This window comes from Cherax quadricarinatus, chromosome 44 (assembly GCF_038502225.1).
Source record: "Cherax quadricarinatus isolate ZL_2023a chromosome 44, ASM3850222v1, whole genome shotgun sequence".
In the NCBI taxonomy this organism is placed as follows: Eukaryota; Metazoa; Arthropoda; class Malacostraca; order Decapoda; family Parastacidae; genus Cherax; species Cherax quadricarinatus.
This window is the reverse complement of record NC_091335.1, coordinates 7,692,775-7,717,255: the sequence shown is the minus strand read 5'-3', so window position 1 is coordinate 7,717,255 and position 24,481 is coordinate 7,692,775. Positions and strand designations below refer to the sequence as shown.

Genomic DNA, 24,481 nt, shown 5'->3' with positions numbered 1-24,481 from the left:
TGGTGACCACTTCATGAAGCACCAAGCCATATGCAAATTAAAAATCAGAATATAAAAAGGAACATAAAATCACATCAGAGTAAAGAACTACGGAAAGTCAACGAAAGGGAAAACATGCATTGCACTGGCAGTGTGGAGATGACAATGGAGTCAGTAACTAGGTGGCATTGTACTGAAAGAATCTAACCAATGAAAAAAATAAGCAGGTCACCAACTTGTGAATGAGTTGCAGCCCTGGTGTTTCAATTAACAAATGAGTTGATTGTATAGAAAACAGTACAAAATAAAAAAAAGATCATGTTTCAAACATGCTTGTACATTGGAAGTTATAAACATATAGTTGGTTTTTAAGTGTCCCATTCATAAGTGCAGATGTTTGTAACGTGGGACATTTCTAAGATGGGATGTCCAGTGTCACTAAGACTTGTGCACGAAATGCTTCTATGGGCTACGGGCTGACAATCCATTAAAGCTTTAAATTATTTTCTAAAATGAATGAAATGCAAATATACATACTTAATGCACCAAAGACAAAGGGGTCACCACTGACAGCAGGTTGTTGGAATGGTCGAAACACAGGGCTAGTTTGAGCATGGGTGAAGTCAAATCCCTGATGACCAGCCACATTATTTGTATCTGGAAACATACTATATATAAATATATCATATCTACAATCAATTAATCACTTAGACTATTATCCTCATTCCGCTCTTTCTCTGTTCCTGTGTCAGTCTCTAAAACTATATTTCTCTGTTTCTCTCTCTTCTGTCTACATGTTTCTCTCTCTTTTCAGCATGTCTACCTGTTCATATTTATATAATTGAAGATTTATTAAATTAGTAGTAGTTCTTCTTCTTCTTCTTCTTTCAACAAACTGGCCGTATCCCGAATCTTTTTCTAAAAACACAAAATTTGAGGCAAGCACAAAGTTGGAGGATGAGAGCACTTTATACATTAGCGATTTTACCCACTTTGAGGCCTATTTTATACTAATTCCAGTGCTCAAACACATCTAGTTTCTGGCTCAAAATAAATTTTTAAACATTTTCTATTTTTCTCCAAGTCACTATTTTGTTTCACTTTAAGTTAGGTTGTTTATTTAGTTTAGGTTAGGGTAGGTTACATAAATCTACAAAACATGTACATTTAACCCTTTGAGGGTCCAAGCTGTAGATCTATGCATTATGCACAGGTCCAAGAATTTTCAATTAAAAAAAATATATACATATATTTTTTATGAAATGGTAGAGAATCTTTTCCTGAAGGAAATAAAACAAAAAGTATGAAATTTGGTGGAAAACTGACGAAATTACACTATTGTGAATTTTACTGTCAGTGATACTTACACATCTGCGACTTTGCCCATTTTGACTCCTATTTTAGGCCAATTACATTATTCCAGTCGACCAAATTCTCAGCTATTTCATTAGTATTACTTTTATTTTATCGACTGAGCACAAGAAACTGCCCAATCAACTATTTCAACTAACCAATAAAGTGATCAGAAATTGGTAATTTTGCCAATTTTACACAGTTTAAAATATTTCAATTTAAAAACGGCATCCAGAATAAACAATGCAGGCATTCCTGGCACTAAAATAACATTTCCTCTGTTTATTAATTACATTTTCAGGTTTTACAGATGAATTCCATTTTGATTTTTTATTTACATAAAGAATTTTTATTCACACCAAAAAATAGATGAATTACTCTTATGCAATATTGTAATAATTGTATAACAACTGTCAGTGCATTTGCAAACATATATTAGACCCACCAGTTGAAGTGTATTTTACGTGTGATGTGATTTGTTTACTCTTGAAAATCAGCAAAAATCAAATATTTCTGCTACTTTGAGCTCAATTACAAGCTATTTTCAATATTAAAACCAATCAATATCATCTCTATTTCTGTAGTATGTCTTCCATTTTATCAAATGAGACCAAGAAACTGCAAATACAACTGTTAAAACCACATGAAAATACACAGCAAATTTGCTGTTTTAATCCAAACACAGTTGCAGTTTTTTTCTCATTATGCACTGGGTGCTTCAGGATTTACTTTACATGGTGCACACTTACCACATAGATGCATTCTCTCATATCTAGGCCCAAATTTACCAATCACAGCTTATCTGAGTGAGCTGAGCTCATGGCGTAGATCTACGGTTTGGACCCTGTGGACAATGCGTAGATCTATGGCTTGGACCCTCAAAGAGTTAATCACAAACAAGCAAATCAAAGGTGGCTGAGGGAAAAACCATAAAACATTCAAATTTAAAAATTTACTTCTCTTTGTGTGAGAATGGGCTGAATATATGTTATTTTAAAAAGATAGTACCCCTTTTCTATGAGGCTTCAGATAATTTATATTTAGAAATGCATTTACATATAATAGGTAACACAGGTAATTACACAAACCTAGTTGCATTATGCATAAATAACACAAAAAGACATTTTAATACAAACCTGCAGACTGAAACATTTAAATTTTTTATTTAGCATTAACCTTTTCATGGTTTCTGACATACTAGTACGTCTTACGCACCAGTGTTAGTGACGCACTAGTACGCGTAAATTCTAGCGCCCTCAAATCAAGCAAGAAAAGGCTGGTAGGCCTAGATGTGAAAGAAGGGGTCTGCGTGGTCAGTGTGCGCAGTATAAAAACAATCCTGCAGCACACAATGCCTAATGAGGAAAAAAAACTCTGACAGTGTTTTTGGTTTAAAACAGCAACTTTGCAGTTTATTTTAATATGGTATTTATGGTTGTATTCTCCTTTTCTGATCTCATTTGATAGAATGGAAGATATGTTACAGAAACAGAGATAATTTGGTTGGTTTCACGATGACAAGTACCTTGAAACTGAGCGCAAAGTAGTGAAAATGTTTGATTTTTGTCGATGTTCAAGAGTAAACAAATCACGTCACGCGTCCAATGCATGTCAACTAGTGAGTCTAATATTCTTGCACAAGTCCGCTGATATTATTTATACCATTTTTACAATGATGCAGTAGTATACATAACAGTAAATCTTTAGTTTTTGTGAGAATAAAAAATTCAAAATGGAAAGTGAAAGTAATGTAAAAGGGGCCTGGAGACGTGACTAATGAACAGATAAAATGTTATTTTAGTGTCAGGATTTATGAAGTAGTACTTGTTTATTCTAGACCCTATTTTGAAATTGGCATCTTTTGAAATTTGTATGAAATTGGCCAAATTGCCAATTTCTGATCACTTTATTGGGTAGTTGAAATTGGTAAATGGACTGAAACATTGGAATTGGCCAAATATAGGGCTCACAGTGAGAGAAATCGTCGATGAGTAAATATCGTCGAGACCAATAACTTCGCGAGAGCATAATTCCCTAAGTTTTCCATCAAATTTCATACTTTTGGTGTCATTATGATTGGAAAAAGATTCTCTATCATCTCATAAAAAATATTTTTTTTTTTAAATTTTTCGACCCTGAGAGTGAGTTAAGAACTGGGGGTCTTGACCCTGAAAGGGTTAACATTCAATTGTCAAAGAGAACATGCCATTACATGGAAGTTAACATAAATACCATAAAAACATCAAAAGCAAGGCCTAAACAGTTTATTTCCATGTATAAAATTAACATCGAAAAGTTTTTGTTTATTAATACAGGATGGAGAACTACTTACCAGGCATGGATGACAAGTAGGGATGACTGTGGCTATGAGAACGTTGAAGGTAAAGTGTATGACCTCGAGACATAGCAAGAGACCAAGCCTCCCCGTCAGTGAAGCAATATTTGCGTGTGCTCTCAGAATCCAAGCGAACCCATGTGCCTTGATTGTAGGATAGAGGGACAACCACAATTTGAAAAAGAAATGTGTAATTAATTCCTGAAGGATAACAAAAATTGACATTATTCTCTACAAAATGCTGTACCTGCTATTGACATACAAAGATTATTAAGCTTAGCCATAAATCCAATTCACAAGGAAGTCTCTTCCTCCTTTATTCAATTATTTTATTTTATAGAAAAGATCATTTTACAGTCTCAGAAAATGGTCTGCAAATCTACTCTTTAAAATTCGCATTATTTTTTACTAACCTGTAAATTACTATTAGCTTCAAGCTGACATTAGCCATAAATCAAATGGTACCCCTTGTCAAAAAAAATATAGTTTATTTTAAGTTTTTAGGAATTACATAAAGTTCTTCACAACTCAATTGGCCTTTTTCAGTTGTTCTTAAATATAATTAGGTTAGACTTCTTCAGTTTTATTTAAATAGTTACCTAAGGCAGGTATTTTCATTTTGTTTAAATATGGTTAAAAATAATTTTCTATTTAAATATTTAACCCTTAAACTGTCCAAACGTGGATCTACGTTCACTCGCGTAACGCTCTAAACGTAGATCTACATTTTATTTTTCCTGCCTCCAAATTTGGTATGACTGGCCTGAGATGCCTCGTCAGTACAGAATGGGTCTCAACACTTGGTGTGCACAGTATTAAAAAAAATCTGGGACTGCTTAGTATCTTGTGGGAGCAAGAGTTCAAATGAGCACCAGCTAGAGCAAATAGCATGGCAAACACCAGGGATTCAGTGATATCATGTCGTATTAACACTACCCTTTTAAGAGGAAAGCAATGTTGACCCAGAGTTTAGTGACTTTGAGATGAATGTGGCCACAAGTGGTCGAGAAAATATCAAAAACCTCAATAGTAACCCATGTGCAACATTTGTGCAGCACCCTTTCATTTCTGATACCATTGGTAGTGTCATCCTGTCAGAATGTCATACGTATTTGGCAGGCTGGCCGGCTGGCTGGATGGCTGGGTGGGTGGCTGGCTGGGTGGCTGACTTTGGCTCTCTCTGTGTCTGTGTCTGTGTCTCTGTCCATATCTCTGTCTGTCTCTCACAGGTACACATAAGCACAGTTATTATACATAGTATAAATTACCTAGGATAACCCAAAAATTCCAGGCAGAGTGCTATACAGTGCTTGTAGATATAAGGCATAATATGCATGATGCAAGTAATTTGCATTTTCACTTGCTCAGGAAATCAGGGAGCGGCTCGTAAACCAACAGGTTTACAAGCCGCTGCCTGAGACAGAGACAAGCAGACAAAGATGCACATACAGGCAGATAGAAAGACAGACAAGCAGAGCTAGACAGACAGATAAGCAGAGCTAGACAGATAGATATACACACAGACAGATATGTTTGTGTTTAACAGTGAAAACAAATAAAGCAAGGGCTCCCTGCAGCAGTGCTTTATCATCAATTGTCACTCCACTTCTTACCCTGTCAGCAGTTTAGTGACTTGTTATAAACACCCTATTTCAAGAAGTTTCATATATATTCTAGCATGTCTAAAACATGCTGGAATATATACTTTGTATATATTTCTAGACAGGTGAAAATGTTCACCTGTCAGTGTGATTGTGACTGAGTACTATTTCAGTACCTAATATTAGTGTTAGAACAAAGATTGGCTATGAAATCACAAGAACTATTATAAATTGTAATTATCAGACTATAAAATTAAAATAAATTAAAATAAAAATGAGAAAAAAAGGTATATTGGCAACACTTCTGCAAGCGGCAGGACTCGATGTTCCCATCAGGTGAGCCTCCAGCGCCTACTTCGCGGTCTTATATCTCGGTAAGTACTGGCCCTAAAATTTTTTTTTGGTCTTATAACATACAAAATTGCCCTCTTTAATTAACCCTTTGAGGGTTTCGGACGTACTAGTACGGCTTATGCGCAGGGGTTTTTGACGTACTAGTATGCATAAATTCTAGCACCGTCAAATCTCGTGGGAAAAGGCTGATAGGCCTAGATGTGAGAGAATGGGTCTGTGTGGTCGGTGTGCGTGGTAGAAAAAAATCTGGGACCCAGTGGTGCATTGTGGGAACGCCATCTTAGTAAACAATGTCCACCATGCCTCGCGGTAAGAAGCTCCTCACTCCTCGGCAAATTGGGACACTTCTGCTCCCCAGTGACAGTTCTAATACAGATGGAAGTGCCAGTGAAGATGAGTTTCAAGGTTTTGGTGAGGTTTTGACCGAAACTAATGATCATAATATCGGTAATAGTGAGGAAAACCCAGACGACCCTCAGCCTTCCACCTCTGGTGCTGGGCCGTCTTGCTCACGTTCAGTTGTACCAGAATCCAAGAGGAAACTTCTATTTTCCCAAATCCCAGACTCAGATGAGAGCATGTGTGATGATAGTGATAGTGAATATGAACTACAAGCTCTTCAAACTAGTTCCAGTAGTGATAGTGAAGTGCAATATTCCCCAGTGAAGCGTCAGTATATACGACGATATATGCGCTCTGGTAGTGTGCCATATGCTATTCCAATTGGAAGGGGTGCATCTCGGAGTACATCCCGTAGCTGTACAACAGGAACAGACAGTGAAAATGACGATGATACTGTTGCAATTGGGATGGAAAATGTGCGTGGTGGTAGTGGTGCTGGCGGTGAGGCACCAGCAGTGGGCCATGCTGCCACCCACGCTGCTGCCTCAGCTGATCTACAACAAAGGCCACCATCCCCCACCCACCCACCACACCAGCCTCCACAACCACATCCTCCACAACCACAACCACCTGTCATTGTCCAGTACCCACCAGCAGACTGCACCTGGGATTGGCAGGAAGCTGTCAATTTTGTTCCAAATCCCCACCAGTTTGATGACAGCCAAAGTGAAATACGGCCATCTTGTACACTTGGGAACAATGCCACTGAACTGGAATGTTTCGAGTTATTCTTTGACGAACCCCTGATGGAAAGTATTGTCATGGAAAGCAACACATACTACGAGTACACCATGGCAAACACATTACTTTCACCAAAATCACGTCTACACCAGTGGAAAGAGGCAACTGTGGCTGAGATGTATCTTTTCTTTGCCACAATAATGCTTATGCCACATGTGTATAAGCACAAAGTGAAATCATACTGGTCAACAGACCGCCTGATTGCAACCCCAGGTTTCAGTGATACAATGCCAGTGAATCGATTTGTGCTAATGTTACGTATGCTTCACTTCTCAGACAAAACCAGGCCTCACAGAACTGACAGGTTATATAAGATTAGGAATGTGTTTGTGTATCTGAAAGAAAAATTCAGTACGCATTTTTATCCCTTCAGGAAGCTTGTAATTGACGAGTCTTTGATTCTGTTCAAAGGAAGACTCTCTTTCAAGCAGTACATACCAAGCAAGAGGAAACGCTTTGGTATAAAGTTGTTTGTGCTTTGTGATTGTTACAGTGGTCTGGTATTGGATATTGTTGTGTACACTGGAAGTTATACATTGCAAAATGCCAGGAAGTTATTGGGCATCTCAGGTGATGTGGTTAGAACAATGATAGAACCGTACCTTGGTAAGGGGCATATATTATATACAGATAACTGGTATACAAGCCCCTCACTCAGTGATTTTTTGCAAGTGAACATGACAGATATGTGTGGCACAGTGCGTGCAAATCGGAAACATATTCCCAGGTTTGACGCTGGCACTCGTAGAGGTGAGGTGCAGGCGTTTGCTGCCAATGACATCATGGCATTTCGGTGGCATGACAAACGAGATGTCACACTGTTGTCATCAGTTCACCCTAATGAAATGGCAGACAGTGGCAGGCAGCATAGAGAGAGCAATGAACCCATTCTAAAGCCTGCAGCTGTGATTGATTACACCTTCAACATGCGTTCAGTGGACAAATGTGACATGCAGATTGGGTTTGCTGATTGTGTTCGCAAGAGTTATAAGCGGTACATCAAACTGTTTTTCCATCTTCTGGACATTTCCATGCTCAATGCTTATAATATGTATAAGATGAGGACCAGAAACAAACCACAGTATGGCGAATTCTGTTTGTCTGTCATCAGACAAATAGTATTCAAGTACGAAGGAACAGCACCTGCAATTGACCGCCCACCAAATTATCAACAACTACCTGCTCGTCTGAAGCATGGTGATCACTTCCTGGTAAAACTGCCTGCTACTGCTTTCAAGAAAAAGGCTCAGAAGAGATGTTACGTCTGTGCACATACAAAAAAACGCCCACAACAATGCAGAGACACTCGTTTTATGTGTGAGGAATGTAAAACACTACTGTGCATGACACCATGTTTCAAAGACTTCCACAGGCTGCAGAACTTCTAGAAACATTCCCTGTGACTGTATATGTGTATATAAAATATAGAAAAATAGTAATAAACAACATTTCATATCGTTTGTTTGTGTAAATATTTTCTATAAACAAAATAATGACAACAGCGTTTACGCCCTTATTGTGTAGTACTGAAAAAGAAATAACTTACAAAATAATGATTATGTTGGCCTCAAAGGCCATAAAAGTTACTCAGAAAAAGAAAAATTAAAAAATAATTGAAAATAGTACATAAAAAAGTAAATAGAAAAATACTGGGTGACGGCAGTCGGCGATGTTACCAGATGTTGTTCAATTTTGGCAAACTTCACGCCTCCATATCTCGGTAAGTATTGACGGTAAAATTTTTTTTGTTTAGCCTATAATGTTTAGAAAAAAAAACTCTAGTTTTCATAAGAAAAAATAATTTTTTTTTTTTTTGAAATTTGGCCGACCCTGAGAACGAGTTTCTGAGAGGGCCTGTCGACTCTCAAAGGGTTAAAAAAAAAAAAAAAAATTTTTCTAAATATTCAGAGCACTGTGCAACAGTGTGGACAGTTTAAGGGTTAAGAGGTACAGTCACCAGTATTACAATGGTAGTCACCAGCATCACACTGGTACACAGTTACTAGGATGAACATGATATATAAGCAGTGAGAGTAAATTATTTTGCGATTTTTATCGAAGTAGAAAATGTCGTAGATGAAAATGCGTCCGAATTTATGGGTTTCTTTGTGTGACAGAAGTTTTGGGAAATATTATGTGCATTAAGAGGGGAGATGTCTAGTAGGCATATTTAAGACTTGAACTCTAGCTCAATTAGCTCCAGCAAGGAGTGGCAGCTGGCTAGCTAGTTGTGGGACATCATGCATAGCCACTTAGACTATACTTAAAAACACATGACAGTTTTGCCCATTCTAATGAATGGGACAAGAAGTTAATTAAAAGCTTCGGATTTCATACCTATAAGACATTTTTTATTCTCCATGGGGAAGTGGAACAGAATTCTTCCTCCGTAAGCCATGCGTGTTGTAAGAGGCGACTAAAATGCCGGGAGCAAGGGGCTAGTAACCTCTTTTCCTGTATATATTACTAAATGTAAAAGGAGAAACTTTTGTTTTTCCTTTTGGGCCACCCCGCCTCGGTGGGATACGGCCGGTGTGTTGAAAGAAAGAAGAAAGACATTTTTTATATATAAAAAAAATAAACTTACCATCTGCATTTTTAGCATCACAATCTGCTGAAATAACATTTCCCAGAACAAGCATTCCAACTGGTGGTGCTTTCAGATTTGGCTGGCTTCGAATGTTATGCCCTGAAGCTCCACATTTTACGACAGTGTACATTCCTGCACCACCACTTGCACCCTCAGCACCATCAGCACCTAATGAGGTTTCCCGACGAGGGCTTCCATCACGGCGTCGACTTATAGTGTCAGTGATCACCTGAAGCACAAAAATAAATAAAGTATTGTATTAAAAAAAAGAAAAGAGGTTCACAACACATTCACTAGTGGAGTGTTGAGGTATCTGTAGAAAAAAAGAATATATCAATTGGGGGAAAAAAAAAAAAAAGGAAAATGTACTAGATAATAGTGGTGCCAATCCTTTTACATAGGTGTGAGGCATGATCTTTAAATGTTGCAGTGAGGAGTAAACAGAGAATAAGAATAGAAATCAGGCAATGAGAGGTTGGGTATTAGACTAGAGGGAAGGAATATGAAGGAAGTTAGTATGTTCAGATATTTGGGAGTGGACCATAAGAGATGAGGTGAACCATAAAACTGACAAAAGTAAAAAGAATGTGGGTGGTTTACCTAAGCATCTGTAGAGGCAAATATGGAAAGGTACCAGAGTATAGTGGTGCCAACACTATTGTTTGGGTGTGAAGCATGGGCCTTGAATGTTGCGGTGAGGAGGAAGCCTATTGTAGCAGAGACCTCATATCTGAGGTTAAAGTGTGAAGTGAATGTTATGCAGAGAATTCAGAATTTGGAGATTAGAAAGAGGTATAGTCACCAAAAGTATTAATCAGAGGGTTGAGGAAGGGTTGTTGAGGTTGTTTCGACATTTAGAGAGGAAGGAGAAAAACAGGATGACTAGGGTGTATAAATTTAGGGTGGAGGGAAGGAAGGGTAGGGGTCTTTCTAAAGTTGGAAGGAGCAGTTAAAGAGGTCTTGAGTGCTAGGGGCTTGGACATGCAGCAGGCATGTCCAAGCCCCTAGCAAGAGGTTTTTATGATTTGATGTGCTATTGGAGTGTAAGCAAGGAAACATTTATGAAGAGATTCTGGGAAACTGGTTAGCCAGATTTAAGTCCTGAAAATAGGAAGCACAATGGGTGGGGATATTTGCAGTTTTGAACTGTAGTATCAGCACACCTCTGGCAAGACAGTGATGGAGTGAGTGATGGTGAAAGCATTTCTTTTTTTTTTTGGGGTCATCCTGCTTTGGTGGGAAATGACCGGTGTGTTAAAAAAAAAATAATAATAATAATGCTATTGTATACTGTACATAAACCTGTGTGTGTTTCATTCAGAAGCTAAAATGTTTCAATGGAACTAAGAGTACCTGGTCTAGAATAGTTTTAGGATGATCTAGTGGTACTAGAAGTGTCTTGCCCAAATGCTGATTGTACTGCAGACACCAAGCTTCGGAATATCCATTAGTGCAATACTGGCGTATACTTTCTGGGCTCAATCGTAACCAAACACCATCACTATTGTGGACCTGTAGAAGAAATTAAAATAATCAATTTTAGCTTATCTCGTTTACTAATACAGTACCAAGATAAATGTATTTTATTAAGCATTTAAATAATTATGCCAATCATCTCCATAAAAGAACAATCTACCTATAATGAGCCTTAATTACTCAGTGAATGGCTTCAAAATAAAGTCCATCAGCTGACTCTTTCTTCTTTTTCAGTAATGTATTGTCCTAATCCAATGTTTAGTTTTATGGGTATAACCTACCAAGTAACATTTGATTTTCTTGACAAATAAAGTAAAATTTGAGATTAAGCTCATTAATTTCTTTCCTAGTTTGTGTGTGTTATACTTAGCATCTTTCCATGTTTCACTGAGTTGTATGAAGGTTTTTGCCTCTTTTATTACATCCAGTTTCCATACTTCATATCTTCCACTTATCAAGGGAGGAACACACTGGTCAAATTAATGAAGTTTCAGCTATAAGGAAGCTTATATTTGAATAAATAAGGAGCTTCCTGAAGACACTTTAACCCATTTTTGCCGTCTGCTTATGAATTACAGTTGACTATCACATTTACTTCATAAAACTGAGATGCTTGAATGTGCGTGTATGTAGTGCGGATGATAAGAAAGAGATGATTGGATATCAGGCTGGAGGGAGAGAGTATGGAGGAGGTGAATGTATTCAGATATTTAGGAGTGGATGTGTCAGCAGATGGGTCTATGAAAGATGAGGTGAATCATAGAATTGACAAGGAGAAAAAGGTGAGTGGTGCACTGAGCAGTCTGTGGAGACAAAGAACTTTATCCATGGAAGCAAAGAGGGGAATGTATGAGAGTATAGTTACACCAATGCTCTTAAATGGGTGTGAAGCATGGGTGGTGAATGCTGCAACAAGGAGAAGGCTGGAGGGAGTGGAGATGTCGTGTCTGAGGGCAATGGTGTGAATATAACACAGAGAATTCATAGTTTGGAAATTAGGAGGGGGTGCAGGATTACCAAAACTATTATCCAGAGGACTGAAGAGGGGCTGCTGAGGTGGTTCGGACATGCAGAGAAGATGGAACAAAACAGAATGACTTCTAGAGTGTATAAATCTGTAGTGGAGGGAAGGTGGGGTAGGGGTCGGCCTAGGAAAGGTAGGAGGGAGGGGGGTAAAGGAGGTTTTGTGTGCAAGGGGCTTGGACTTCCAGCAAGCATGTGTGAGCCTGTTAGATAGGAGTGAATGGAGACAAATGGTTTTTAGGACTTGATGTGTTGTTGGAGTGTGAGAAGGGCAATTTTTATGAAAGAATTCAGGGAAACTGGAAGGCCAGACTTGAGTCCTGGAGATGGGAAAGTACAGTGCCTGCACTCTGAAGGAGGGGTGTTAATGCTGCAGTTTTATAACTGTAGTGTAAGCACGCATCTGGCAAGACAGTGATGGAGTGAATGATGTGAAAGTTTTTCTTTTTCGGGCCACCCTACCTTGGTGGGAAACGGCCGATGTGTTAATAAAAAAAAATAAATACCACATTTACATGCATATATATTTCTAGCAAGCATGTGTGAGCATGATAGATAGGAGTGAATGGAGGCACATGGTTTTTGGGAACAGAATAGCTGTTGGAGTGTGAATAGGGTAATATTTTGTGACGGGATTCAGGGAAAGCGGTTAGCCGGACTTAAGTCATGGAAATGGGAAGTACAATTCCTGTACTTTAAAGGAGGGGTTTGGGATATTGGCAGTTGGGAAGGCATCTAAACTGTCTTATCTGAGCGCCTCTGCAAAGACAGTGATTATGTATTAGTGAGGTGAAAGTGTTGAATGATGATGAAAATATTTTCTTTTTTGGGGATTTTCTTTCTTTTTGGGTCACCCTGCTTCGGTGGGAGACGACCAACATGTTGAAAAAAAAAATATATATATACATACATACCTCATCTACAAATGCAATAGTCCCATTAACATGAACAATGCCAATTTGTTCGCTCTGAAGAGATGGATGAGTTCGAATACGCAAACCAGCACTATTTTGTAGCACAAATTTACGGAGACGAGAGGGCTGCTGTGAGGATCTTCGTATGGTGCTTTGCACAGGAGGAGTAACACCTTGGGGAGGTTCCTTGACCTCCATTTTATATGTCTGCAAATTAAAAGATACCCATAAAATACTAAAACACTAAAGAAAATTAAAATTTCCTGTTTGAAAAAATTATGCTGAGCAATAAAATTTATAAATAATTAATTTTCTTATTACAATACCTTCCATACATTTACAGCAAAATTAAAATGTACAACAAATGTTATGTTATTTACTGCCTCACAGAATAGATACATTGAGAGGTATAGTATGTAGTATATAGCTTTATGATTATATATGGAGAGTTTACTTTAATTCTTATATTCAGGATTAAAGTAGAGTATTTTGATGTTATTATACAGGTGAATTGCAGTCTTTAGAAGTTACATTTAGTACAGTCATTAGGCTTTATACCTAACAGACGTAACTCTTTTCTAAGACATGTCTTAAGGCACAAGCAGTTTCATAAAATATGGTGTATAACTTTGAATATGGAGACAGTAAGAAAAGCTAATTGCTTAACTTTACACTGCCCTTCAGGCAGTTATACTAAGAAGGAAGTTAAAAGCAGTATATAGTATGCACAGATGGGCTTAGCAGTAAAGGTTAATGTTTAGAGGAGTCTGCCTGAAAGGTGTTTAGCACAACCATTTCTTCAGAATCTCTCCTTAAAGGACAATAGGCATACAAAAACTTCCTTTAAATGTATACAAAGTGCTGTATATAAAAGTAAACATCAGCAGCTAAATTCTAAGCTCTTACTGAAGTAAAATAAAAACAAACACTTGCCTCCTCTAGTTGGTAGCCATCAATTGTAACATGCAAAGAGTACCATCCAGTTGCTCCAGGTGTCCAATTACATGAATATGTTCCATCATTGTTACTTCGCACAAGCATATTTTCTGTTGGACGACGGATGGCAGGTGACATATAGCGAAGTTCTTCGAAAGAGTAATTATCATACGCCTGGTCAAGTAACAAGAAATCATAAATAAAAATATAGCAGAAAGAATATGAATATGATTTATATCACATGTATCAAGATTGTTTTCATTATAAATTACGAAGAAAATATAGTAAAAATGCAGCAGTTACAGCAAATATGCAAAGCAAATATGATTATTATCTCAAGCATTACCTGAAAAAGTAAACCTGTGAGAATTCAAAATATGATACGTTATTTTTACATAAAAACTACGTTTTCTAAAGTAAAATTCAAGTATGACATACTATTATTGAACATTTATAACTAATACACTGGTATAAAACCATTCATAAATAGAGCATAAATACTCTAGTTACTTTGTTGAGCATAGTACTGTACTCTAAACAATTTATCTGACCTTGATCATAGTGATTGCACAGTAGCACATCTTGTCTTTAATGGACACCTGATATGGTACATCCAAGGAGGGCTGAGGGTGCCCACCAAATGTCATATTATCAGGCACATGCTGACTTATTCTTCTTAATTTGCCTTGATTTCCTTCCTCACCTGTGTTTACAGGAACTGCTACAACTTCCACCTGTTGTAAAAATGTGCTACTTAAGGCATTTTCAGAAATGAACTCTAGTTATTTATTATTTATTTATTTATTAACACACTGGCCGATTCCCACCAAGGCAGGGTGGCCCGAAAAAGAAAAACGTTCACCATCATTCACTCCATCACTGTCTTGCCAGAAGGGTGCTTTACACTACAGTTTTTAAACTGCAACATTAACACCTCTCCTTCAGAGTGCAGGCACTGTACTTCCCATCTCCAGGACTCAAGTCCGGCCTGCCAGTTTCCCTGAACCCCTTCATAAATGTTACTTTGCTCACACTCCAACAGCACGTCAAGTATTAAAAACCATTTGTCTCCATTCACTCTTATCAAACACGCTCACACATGCCTGCTGGAAGTCCAAGCCCCTCACACACAAAACCTCCTTTACCCCATCCCTCCAACCTTTCCTAGGCCGACCCCTACCCTGCCTTCCTTCCACTACAGACTGATACACTCTTGAAGTCAATCTGTTTTGCTCCATTCTCTACATGCCCGAACCACCTCAACAACCCTTCCTCAGCCCTCTGGGCAACAGTTTTGGTAATCCCGCACCTCCTCCTAACTTCCAAACTACGAATTCTTTGGATTATATTCACACCACACATTGCCCTCAGATATGACATCTCCACTGCCTCCAGCCTTCTCCTCGCTGCAACATTCATCACCCATGCTACACACCCATATAAGAGCATTGGTAAAACTATACTCTCACACATTCCCCTCTTTGCCTCCAAGGACTAAGTTCTGTCTCCACAGACTCCTAAGTGCACCGCTCGCCCTTTTCCTCTCATCAATTCTACGATTCACCTCATCTTTCATAGACCCATCCGCTGACACGTCCACTCCCAAATATCCGAATACATTCACCTCCTCCATACTCTCTCCCTCCAATCTGATATCCAATCTTTCATCACCTAATCTTTTTGTTATCCTCATAACCTTACTCTTTCCTGTATTCACTTTTAATTTTCTTCTTTTACATACCCTACCAAATTCATCCACCAATCTCTGCAACTTCTCTTCAGAATCTCCCAAGAGCACAGTGTCATCAGCAAAGAGCAACTGTGACAACTCCCACTTTATGTGTAATTCTTTATCTTTTAACTCCATGCCTCTTGCCAATACCATCGCATTTACTTCTCTTACAACCCCATCTATAAATATATTAAACAACCACGGTGACATCACACATCCTTGTCTGAGGCCTACTTTTACTGGGAAATAATTTCCCTCTTTCCTACATACTCTAACTTGAGCCTCACTATCCTCGTAAAAACTCTTCACTGCTTTCAGTAACCTACCTCCTACACCATACACCTGCAACATCTGCCACATTGCCCCCCTATCCACCCTGTCATACGCCTTTTCCAAATCCATAAATGCCACAAAAACCTCTTTAGCCTTATCTAAATACTGTTCACTTATATGTTTCACTGTAAACACCTGGTCCACACACCCCCTACCTTTCCTAAAGCCTCCTTGTTCATCTGCTATCCTATTCTCCGTCTTACTCTTAATTCTTTCAATAATAACTCTACCATACGCTTTACCAGGTATACTCAACAGACTTATCCCCCTATAATTTTTGCACTCTCTTTTGTCCCCTTTGCCTTTATACAAAGGAACTATGCATGCTCTCTGCCAATCCCTAGGTACCTTACCCTCTTCCATACATTTATTAAAAAATTGCACCAAAAACTCCAAAACTATATCCCCACCTGCTTTTAACATTTCTATCTTTATCCCATCAATCCTGGCTGCTTTACCCCCTTTCATTTTACCTACTGCCTCACAAACTTCCCCCACACTCACAACTGGCTCTTCCTCACTCCTACAAGATGTTATTCCTCCTTGCCCTATACACAAAATCACAGCTTTCCTATCTTCATCAACATTTAACAATTCCTCAAAAATATTCCTTCCATCTTCCCAATACTGTACATCTAACTCTCCATTTATTATAATCATGGATTAATCCAAAACCCATAGGGGTTATACAGCACTTACAGAATGGAAGGTAATCAAAGTATGATCTGGGAAAGGCATGGTTAACTACAATTCCTTGGATTGAGATTATTATTATTATTATTATTATTATAATATTCACGGGAAGTGCTATACCTGATGGGCACTCACCAAGAGGATTCAGTTAACTACAATGTTTTAAAACCTTGACTGGATTTATATACAGTTGACTGATGGATAACATGATAGTTAAAGTCCAGAAAAAAGTGTAAAAAAAAAAAATGCGTGCAAACTAAACTGAAGAACATAAAAGAAAAATAGGGTTATGTTCATTATATCCCCCAAAAAGCTAAAAAAAATTTTTTGTAAAGGTTTTGAAACTGTAAAAACAATGTCAATATAAATGGAGGTTTATGTGATAATGTTTCTTAGGCAAAGATCTGCTAAATGACAAAGGTACTTTATTGTTTGTTGTCCCAATTGTTGCAACTGTATGGTGTTTATAAAGGTGAAGTTAGTGGCTGGGGTGTATATAGGAGAGGTTAGAGAGACTGGGGGTGAGGGGAGTTTGGTGTGGGAGGTAGGGGATCGTATGCAGTGGAGGCTCATAGATATGAGGTGGTGTGAGTTACCATATCATTACCAGAGCAAGCCACCGACCGTGAGCAGGTGTGCCTGGCACATGGCACTGTTTTCATCTCTCACTATTTTTCATTTTGCCAAGTTCATGTGTTTCCATGCATTCTCATGTTACTGATCTCCCTCCAAAACTGTTTCTTATTATCAGAAAAATTGCTGATAACAATTCACCCAATCTAATACTACTTTCTTTTGTACCTCCCTCACTATTCTTGTTAACCTTTTTCTCTCCCTATAATTCATATTCCATTTATCATTTTTACACTTTGAAAAACTTTTGTATGCTGACTTATTCCTCCCTGCCATTCATTTTTCTTACCTCCTCTTTCCACTATTTATTCCCCTTCCCGTCCTCATCCTCACTACCATAATCACAAACTTTCCCTGCACACACACACTATCACTGTCATTTTCAACTGATTGTACTTGCAAGTTTTTGAAAATAAATTTTGTTTGTTTAATATCAAATTACAAGTATTTAAAAATTAATAAAAAGCTGGATGTCTAATAATGCAATACAGAATATGCAATAAACCTCACCTTGAGAGATGGAACATGAACCACCTCACTGTACTGATCCCTGGTGAGAATAGTGACAATGGCAGGCCACCCTGCCCTCATGTCATCTCTGCTATACAAAACTTCACATGCTCGAACATCAACATAGGAATCTGGTTGCAGCCATCGAGCAAGTCGTCCGCCACTGGTGCCTCCCGCACATGACACAAAATCACGCAGAAACAAACGCTCATTTGAATGACAGCTGTTGGGATATTACAATATTTTAGTTGGCAACATCAGTGTCTAAATATTAACCCTTAAACTGTTCAAACATAGATCTACATTCACATGTGTAGTGCTCCGACCTTTATTTTCTCCATTTGAAAGCGTGTAAAAAAAAAGTCGATCTACGCTCGGAGTGCTATGCACGTGAATGTAGATCTACGTTTGGACACCCTTTGGGTGTTTCGGACATACTAGTACGTCTTACAACCCAGGGTTTTTGACGTACTAGTACGCCTAAATTCTAGCGCCCTCAAATCTAGTGAGAGAAAGCTGGTAGGCCTACATATGAAAGAATGGGTCTATGTGGTCAGTGTGCGCCGTATATAAAAAAAAAATCTTGCAGCACAAAGTGCATAATGAGAAAAAAAAGAAAAACTTTGTGTTTTTGGATTAAAACAGCGACTTTGCACTGTATTTTCATATGGTATTTATTGTTGTATTCTAGTTTTCTTGGTCTCATTTTATAGAATGAAAGACATATTACAGAAATTGAGATGATTTTGACTGGTTTTACAATAAAAAGTACCTTGAAATTGAGCTCAAAGTAGCAGAAATGTTCGATTTTTACCAAAGTTCAAAAGTAAACAAATCATGCCAAGCGTCCAATACACATCAACTGGTGAGTCTAATATTCTTTCACAAGTGCACTGATATTATTTATACCATTTCTACACTAATGCAGTAGTCTGCATAACAGTAAATCTTATTTATTTTTGTAAGAATAAAAATTCAAAGTGGAAAACCAAAGAAATATAAGAGGGGCCTAGGGATGTGACTAACAAACAGAGAACTTGTTATTTTAGTGCCAGGAATGTCTTTCTTGTTTATTCTGGACCCTATTCGGAAATTGGCATCCTTTGAAATTTGTGTGAAATTGGCAAAATTGCTAAATTCTGACCACTTTATTGGATAGTTGAAATCGGTAAATGGGTGGTTTCTTGTACTCATTCGATAGAAAAAAATGGAGTTCTGGCGAAATAGTTAGGATTTTTGTCGACTGGTACACTGGAATTGGCCGAAAATAGGGCTCAAAGCGGGCAAAATCACTGATGCGTAAACATCGTTGAGACCGCTAACTTCGCAAGAGCATAATTCCGTAAGTTTTCCATCAAATTTCATACTTTTGGTGTCGTTATGATCGGGAAAAGATTCTCTATCTTTCCATAAGAAATTTTTTTTTTTTTTTGAAATTTGGCCAACCCTGAGAACAAGTCTCTGAGAGGACCTGTCGACCCCCAAAGGGTTAAGGGTTAAAGCTACAACTTTTACTAGCCATAAACTGTGGTAACAATACAGTAGCTTAGTCATATCTCAGAATATATACAGAACTGTACATTATAATTGCTTAAGATAAGTACAATGTACATACAAATTTTCTCTCTCTGCAATGACAGATATACCAATCTTAATAGTAGTGAAAAAAACACTGCTGTATACATAAGGTGTCCAATTTTCCTTTAGGCTGGTATTAGTCAACTGAGAAAGTTGATACTCTTCTAAATGAGAGGATGTTGTAGGGAATGGGATGTAGTCAACAAACTAGGAATGTAAAACACACACAGCAGAGCAAGCTAAATAGAGCTTCATCAAATCTATATAACAGAACTGATAAATCCTTATGTAGGAATAAACATTGTTTAATGAAAAGACTGGCAATGCTGTGTGTTTTGCATTCTAAGAGGTTATTAGCCAGTAATGCCAAGCCCCACTCATTGAAAGTGCTTCCACATATACTTTGTACACTATTATAACACTAGAGCCCAATTTTATGACCTTACTGCTTTCATGAAAATCATCTTTACACTGGTATTTGGAACTTGGAATCAAGTTTTTTGGATACCAACATTATAATTGGAGATGCATTCCTGTAACATAATATTCTACATCTAATTTTGTATTCATCCATGAATATTTACCAAATATTTTACATTCAATACCATCCCTTTTTCAATTGCAAAGAGTATCAATGTTTAATTATGCTTAACCCTTTCACTGTCTCTCATGTAGATCTACGTCATTGACGCCAGTGTCACTCATGTATATCTACATCTTAAGCACAACTCCCTCAAATATGCTGTTAGCTGTAAATTTTGGCCTAGACATCAGAGAATGGGACTGTGGTGAGTGTACACAGTATAAAAAAAAAACTGTCCCATGCAGTGCATTATGGGTAAAACAACTTTGTGTTCGGTTGAAAATAGTGCCTTTGAGGTGTTTTCTAGAGAGGTTTTTATGGTTTTATTGGCTTCTAGGTATCAATTTATAGAATGGAAGACATCCAAATACAAATGATTTTGGTCAGTTTCAAATCAGAATTAGCTTGAAATAAGGCTCAAAATGGAGGAAATACAGTACTATTTGATTACTGGCAACTTTCCAAAGGAAGGGTTGTATTAAGAGTATCACTGGCTTCAAAAAACCTCCCCTGCGGAGGTTCTCTGATAATGTCAATTTTGAAAATATCAACTGTCAATGTGGAAAATGTAAATATACATGTGACTGGTTTAAAGAGCTTATCTTCTGTAGTTGCACCTGAGGCTCAATTTACTTTTTGAGTGGTTGATCAACTAGACTATTATTGCTTGTACCCTCACATAGCTCCAAAACTTGGCTGATAAAGACACTGTGGCAGAATGGAAACCTTAACTGAGACAACCTTTTACTGGGAGACCAAGTGTTTTCAAGTCTACAGAGAGTACAGTACATGATAAGCATAGATATATACAGTGGGGAGAGCAGGTGACAAGGAACCATGAGATGTGATCCTGACTGTCAGGGGAGGAGGGTAGTGTGTGATGAGTATGTCAGCCAGGGGTACCACCAATGAACCCAGGCCCTTGCCGTGTGAAGCTCTCGCTTCACACGGCAAGGGCCTGGGTTTGATTCCCAGCCAGAGTAGAAACAATGGGCATGTTTCTATATAGTAGTATGTCATTGATGTCAGCTAGGCCTGTATACCATGTACATGTACTTGTAGTAAATAAAGATTTTTTTTTTTTTTTTTCAACAAGTCGGCCGTCTCCCACCGAGGCAGGGTGACCCAAAAAAAAGAAAGAAAATCCCCAAAAAGAAAATACTTTCATCACCATTCAACACTTTCACCACACTCGCACATTATCACTGTTTTTGCAGAGGTGCTCAGAATACAACAGTCTAGAAGCATACACACATAAAGATACACAACATATCCCTCCAAACTGCCAATATCCCAAACCCCTCCTTTAAAGTGCAGGCATTGTACTTCCCATTTCCAGGACTCAAGTCCGACTATATGAAAATAACCGGTTTCCCTGAATCCCTTCACTAAATATTACCCTGCTCACACTCCAACAGATCGTCAGGTCCCAAGTACCATTCTTCTCCATTCACTACCGTCCTGCCAAGTGAGTGTAAAACGAAGCCTGTGATTGTTTTACATGATGGTAGGATTGCTGATGTCTTTTGTCTGTCTCATAAATATGCAAGATTACAGGCATGTCTTGCTACTTCTACAGTGGACCCCCGCATAACGATGGCATCACATAGCGATTTTTCCGCATAACGATTACTTTTATCGCAAAATTTTTGCCGCGCATACCGATTAAAAACCCGCTTACCGATTTTCGTCCGAGACGCGTCCAATGTGCCCTCAGCCAGCCTCACATGTGCCGCCCCGTCCCATTGTTTACCAGCCAGCCTCCGCGGTAACATCCAAGCATACACTCGGAATATTTCGTATTATTACAGTATTTTCGGTGCTGTTTCTGGAAAATAAGTGACCATGGGCCCCAAGAAAGCTTCTAGTGCCAACCCTACACCTCAAAGGGTAAGAATTACTATAGAGATGAAGAAAGAGATAATTGATAAGTATGAAAGTGGAGTGCGTATAGCCGACCTAGTCAAGCTGTACAAGAAACCCCAATCAACCATCGCTACTATTGTGGGCACCAGAAAGACAATCAAGGAAGCTGTTCTTGCCAAAGGTTCAACTGTGTTTTCGAAACAAAGATCGCAAGTGATGGAAGATGTTGAGAGACTCTTATTGGTGTGGATAAATGAAAAACAGATAGCAGGAGATAGCATCTCTCAAGCGATCATATGTGAAAAGGCTAGGAAGTTGCATGAGGATTTAATTAAAAAAATGCCTGCAACTAGTGATGATGTGAGTGAATTTAAGGCCAGCAAAGGTTGGTTTGAGAGATTTAAGAAGCGTAGTGGCATCCATAGTGTGATAAGGCATGGTGAGGCTGCCAGTTCGGACCACAAAGCGGCTGAAAAATATGTGCAGGAATTCAAGGAGTACATAGAAACTGAAGGACTGAAACCTGAACAAGTGTTTAATTGTGATGAAACAGGCCTGTTCTGGAAGAAAATGCCAAGCAGGACCTACATTACTCAGGAGGAAAAGGCACTCCCAGGACATAAGCCTATGAAAGACAGGCTTACTTTGTTGATGTGTGCCAATGCTACTGGTGATTGCAAAGTGAAGCCTTTATTAGTGTATCACTCTGAAACTCCCAGAGCGTTCAGGCAAAAGAATGTCCTCAAGGATAATTTGTGTGTGCTGTGGAGGGCAAACAGTAAGGCATGGGTCACTAGGGAATTTTTCTATAACTGGTTACACCATGCATTTGCCCCCAATGTGAAAAATTACCTAACTGAAAAGAAATTAGAACTTAAGTGCCTCCTGGTGTTAGACAATGCCCCTGGTCATCCTACAGACGTGGCAGAGCGACTTTATGGGGACATGAGCTTCATTAAGGTGAAGTTTTTGCCTCCTAATACCACTCCTCTCCTGCAGCCCATGGACCAGCAGGTTATTTCCAACTTCAAGAAACTGTACACAAAAGCTCTGTTTGAAAGGTGCTTTGTAATGACCTCAGAAACTCAACTGACTCTAAGAGAGTTTTGGAGAGATCACTTTAATATCCTCAATTGTGTAAACCTTATAGGTAAGGCTTGGGAGGAAGTGACTAAGAGGACCTTGAACTCTGCTTGGAAGAAACTGTGGCCAGAATGTGTAGACAAAAGGGATTTTGAAGGGTTTGAGGCTAACCCTGAGAATCCTGTGCCAGTTGAGGAATCCATTGTGGCATTGGGAAAGTCCTTGGGGTTGGAGGTTAGTGGGGAGGATGTGGAAGAGTTGGTGGAGGAGGACAATGAAGAACTAACCACTGATGAGCTGATAGATCAACTTCAAGAGCAAGAGGCCAGACCTGAGGAAACTGGTTCAGAGGAGGGGAGAGAGAAATTGAAGAAGTTGCCTACTACAAAGATAAAGGAAATCTGTGCTAAGTGGCTTGAAGTGCAAACCTTCATGGATGAAAATCACCCTCACACAGCTATTGCAAGCCGTGCTGGTGATTATTACACTGACAATGTTGTGAAACACTTTAGGCAAGTCATAAAGGAACGAGAGGTACAGGCCACTATGGACAGATATCTTGTGCGAAAGAAGTCCAGTGACTCTGAAGCTGGCCCTAGTGGCATTAAAAGAAGAAGGGAAGTAACCCCAGAAAAGGACTTACTACCTCAAGTCCTAATGGAAGGGGATTCCCCTTCTAAACACTAACACACTCTCTCCCCTCCTCCCATCCCATCAATCATCACCAGATCTTCAATAAAAGTAAGTGTCATTTAATTGTGCATGCCTTTTTCAGTTTGTGTGTATTAAAATTAACATTTCATGTGGTAAAAAAAATTTTTTTTCATACTTTTGGGCGTCTTGCACGGATTAATTTTATTTCCATTATTTCTTATGGGGAAAATTCATTCGCATAACGATTATTTCGCATAACGATGAGCCCTCTTGCACGGATTAAAATCGTTAACCGGGGGTCCACTGTACTTACACTTAGGTCACACTACACATACATGTACACATTTATTTATACACACTCATCTGAGTTTTCTTTGATTTTATCTTAATAGTTCTTGGTCTTATTAATTTTCCTTTTATATCCATGGGGAAGTGGAATAAGAATCTTTCCTCCATAAGCCATGCGTGTTGTAAAAGTCAACTAAAATGCCGGGAACAATGGGCTAGTAACCCCTTTTCCTGTAAAGATTACTAAAAAGAATAAGAAGAAGAAAATAAAGATATTATTATTATTAATTCTGGTTCCAGTTCACTCAAAAATACATACATTTGGAGACAAGTGGTTTCTGGGACCTGATGAACTGTTGGAGTGAGAGCAAGGTAATATTTTGTGAAGGGATTCAGGAAAACCAGATAGTTGGACTTAAGTCCTGGAGGTGGGAAGTACAGTGCCTGCACTATGGAAGAGGGATTTAGGATACTTGTTGTTTGGAGTGACATCAAAACTGTCGTGTTCGAGCGCCCCTGCAAAGACAATGATTGTGTGTGAATGATGGTGAAAGTGTTTCTTTATTTTTTTTGGGTCACCCTGTCTCAGTGGGAGACAGCTGATATGTTGAAAGAAAATGTATTATATATATAATAAACAGCAAGAAAGAGAAAGGGAGGGGCACTGCCCTTCCCATCACCATCATTCATTTAATAACTGTCCTGCTAGAATACAGATGACTCTCTGAACAGCAACACACATACTGTATACCGTTGTCTTCATGAACTACAAATGTGAGTGAACAAAGCAATTCATTTAATAGGATGATGTCACATCCTGTGCT

General features: G+C 38.5%; 1 protein-coding gene across 4 annotated transcripts in view; it reads right to left on the bottom strand.

The window, feature by feature from the left end:
• The window catches only part of hiw (MYC binding protein highwire), a 300,830-nt gene that overhangs the window by 70,301 nt on the left and 206,048 nt on the right, over positions 1-24,481 (bottom strand). For all 4 annotated transcript variants that reach the window (XM_053789308.2, XM_070094063.1, XM_070094064.1 and 1 more), the window contains 8 exons: positions 17,606-17,828; positions 14,256-14,438; positions 13,702-13,878; positions 12,769-12,975; positions 10,709-10,867; positions 9,353-9,584; positions 3,665-3,811; positions 517-636 (listed from right to left, as the gene is read on the bottom strand). In XM_053789308.2, the coding sequence (XP_053645283.1) occupies positions 517-636; positions 3,665-3,811; positions 9,353-9,584; positions 10,709-10,867; positions 12,769-12,975; positions 13,702-13,878; positions 14,256-14,438; positions 17,606-17,828 (1,448 nt within the window). The remainder of the gene's footprint in view (positions 1-516; positions 637-3,664; positions 3,812-9,352; positions 9,585-10,708; positions 10,868-12,768; positions 12,976-13,701; positions 13,879-14,255; positions 14,439-17,605; positions 17,829-24,481) is intronic.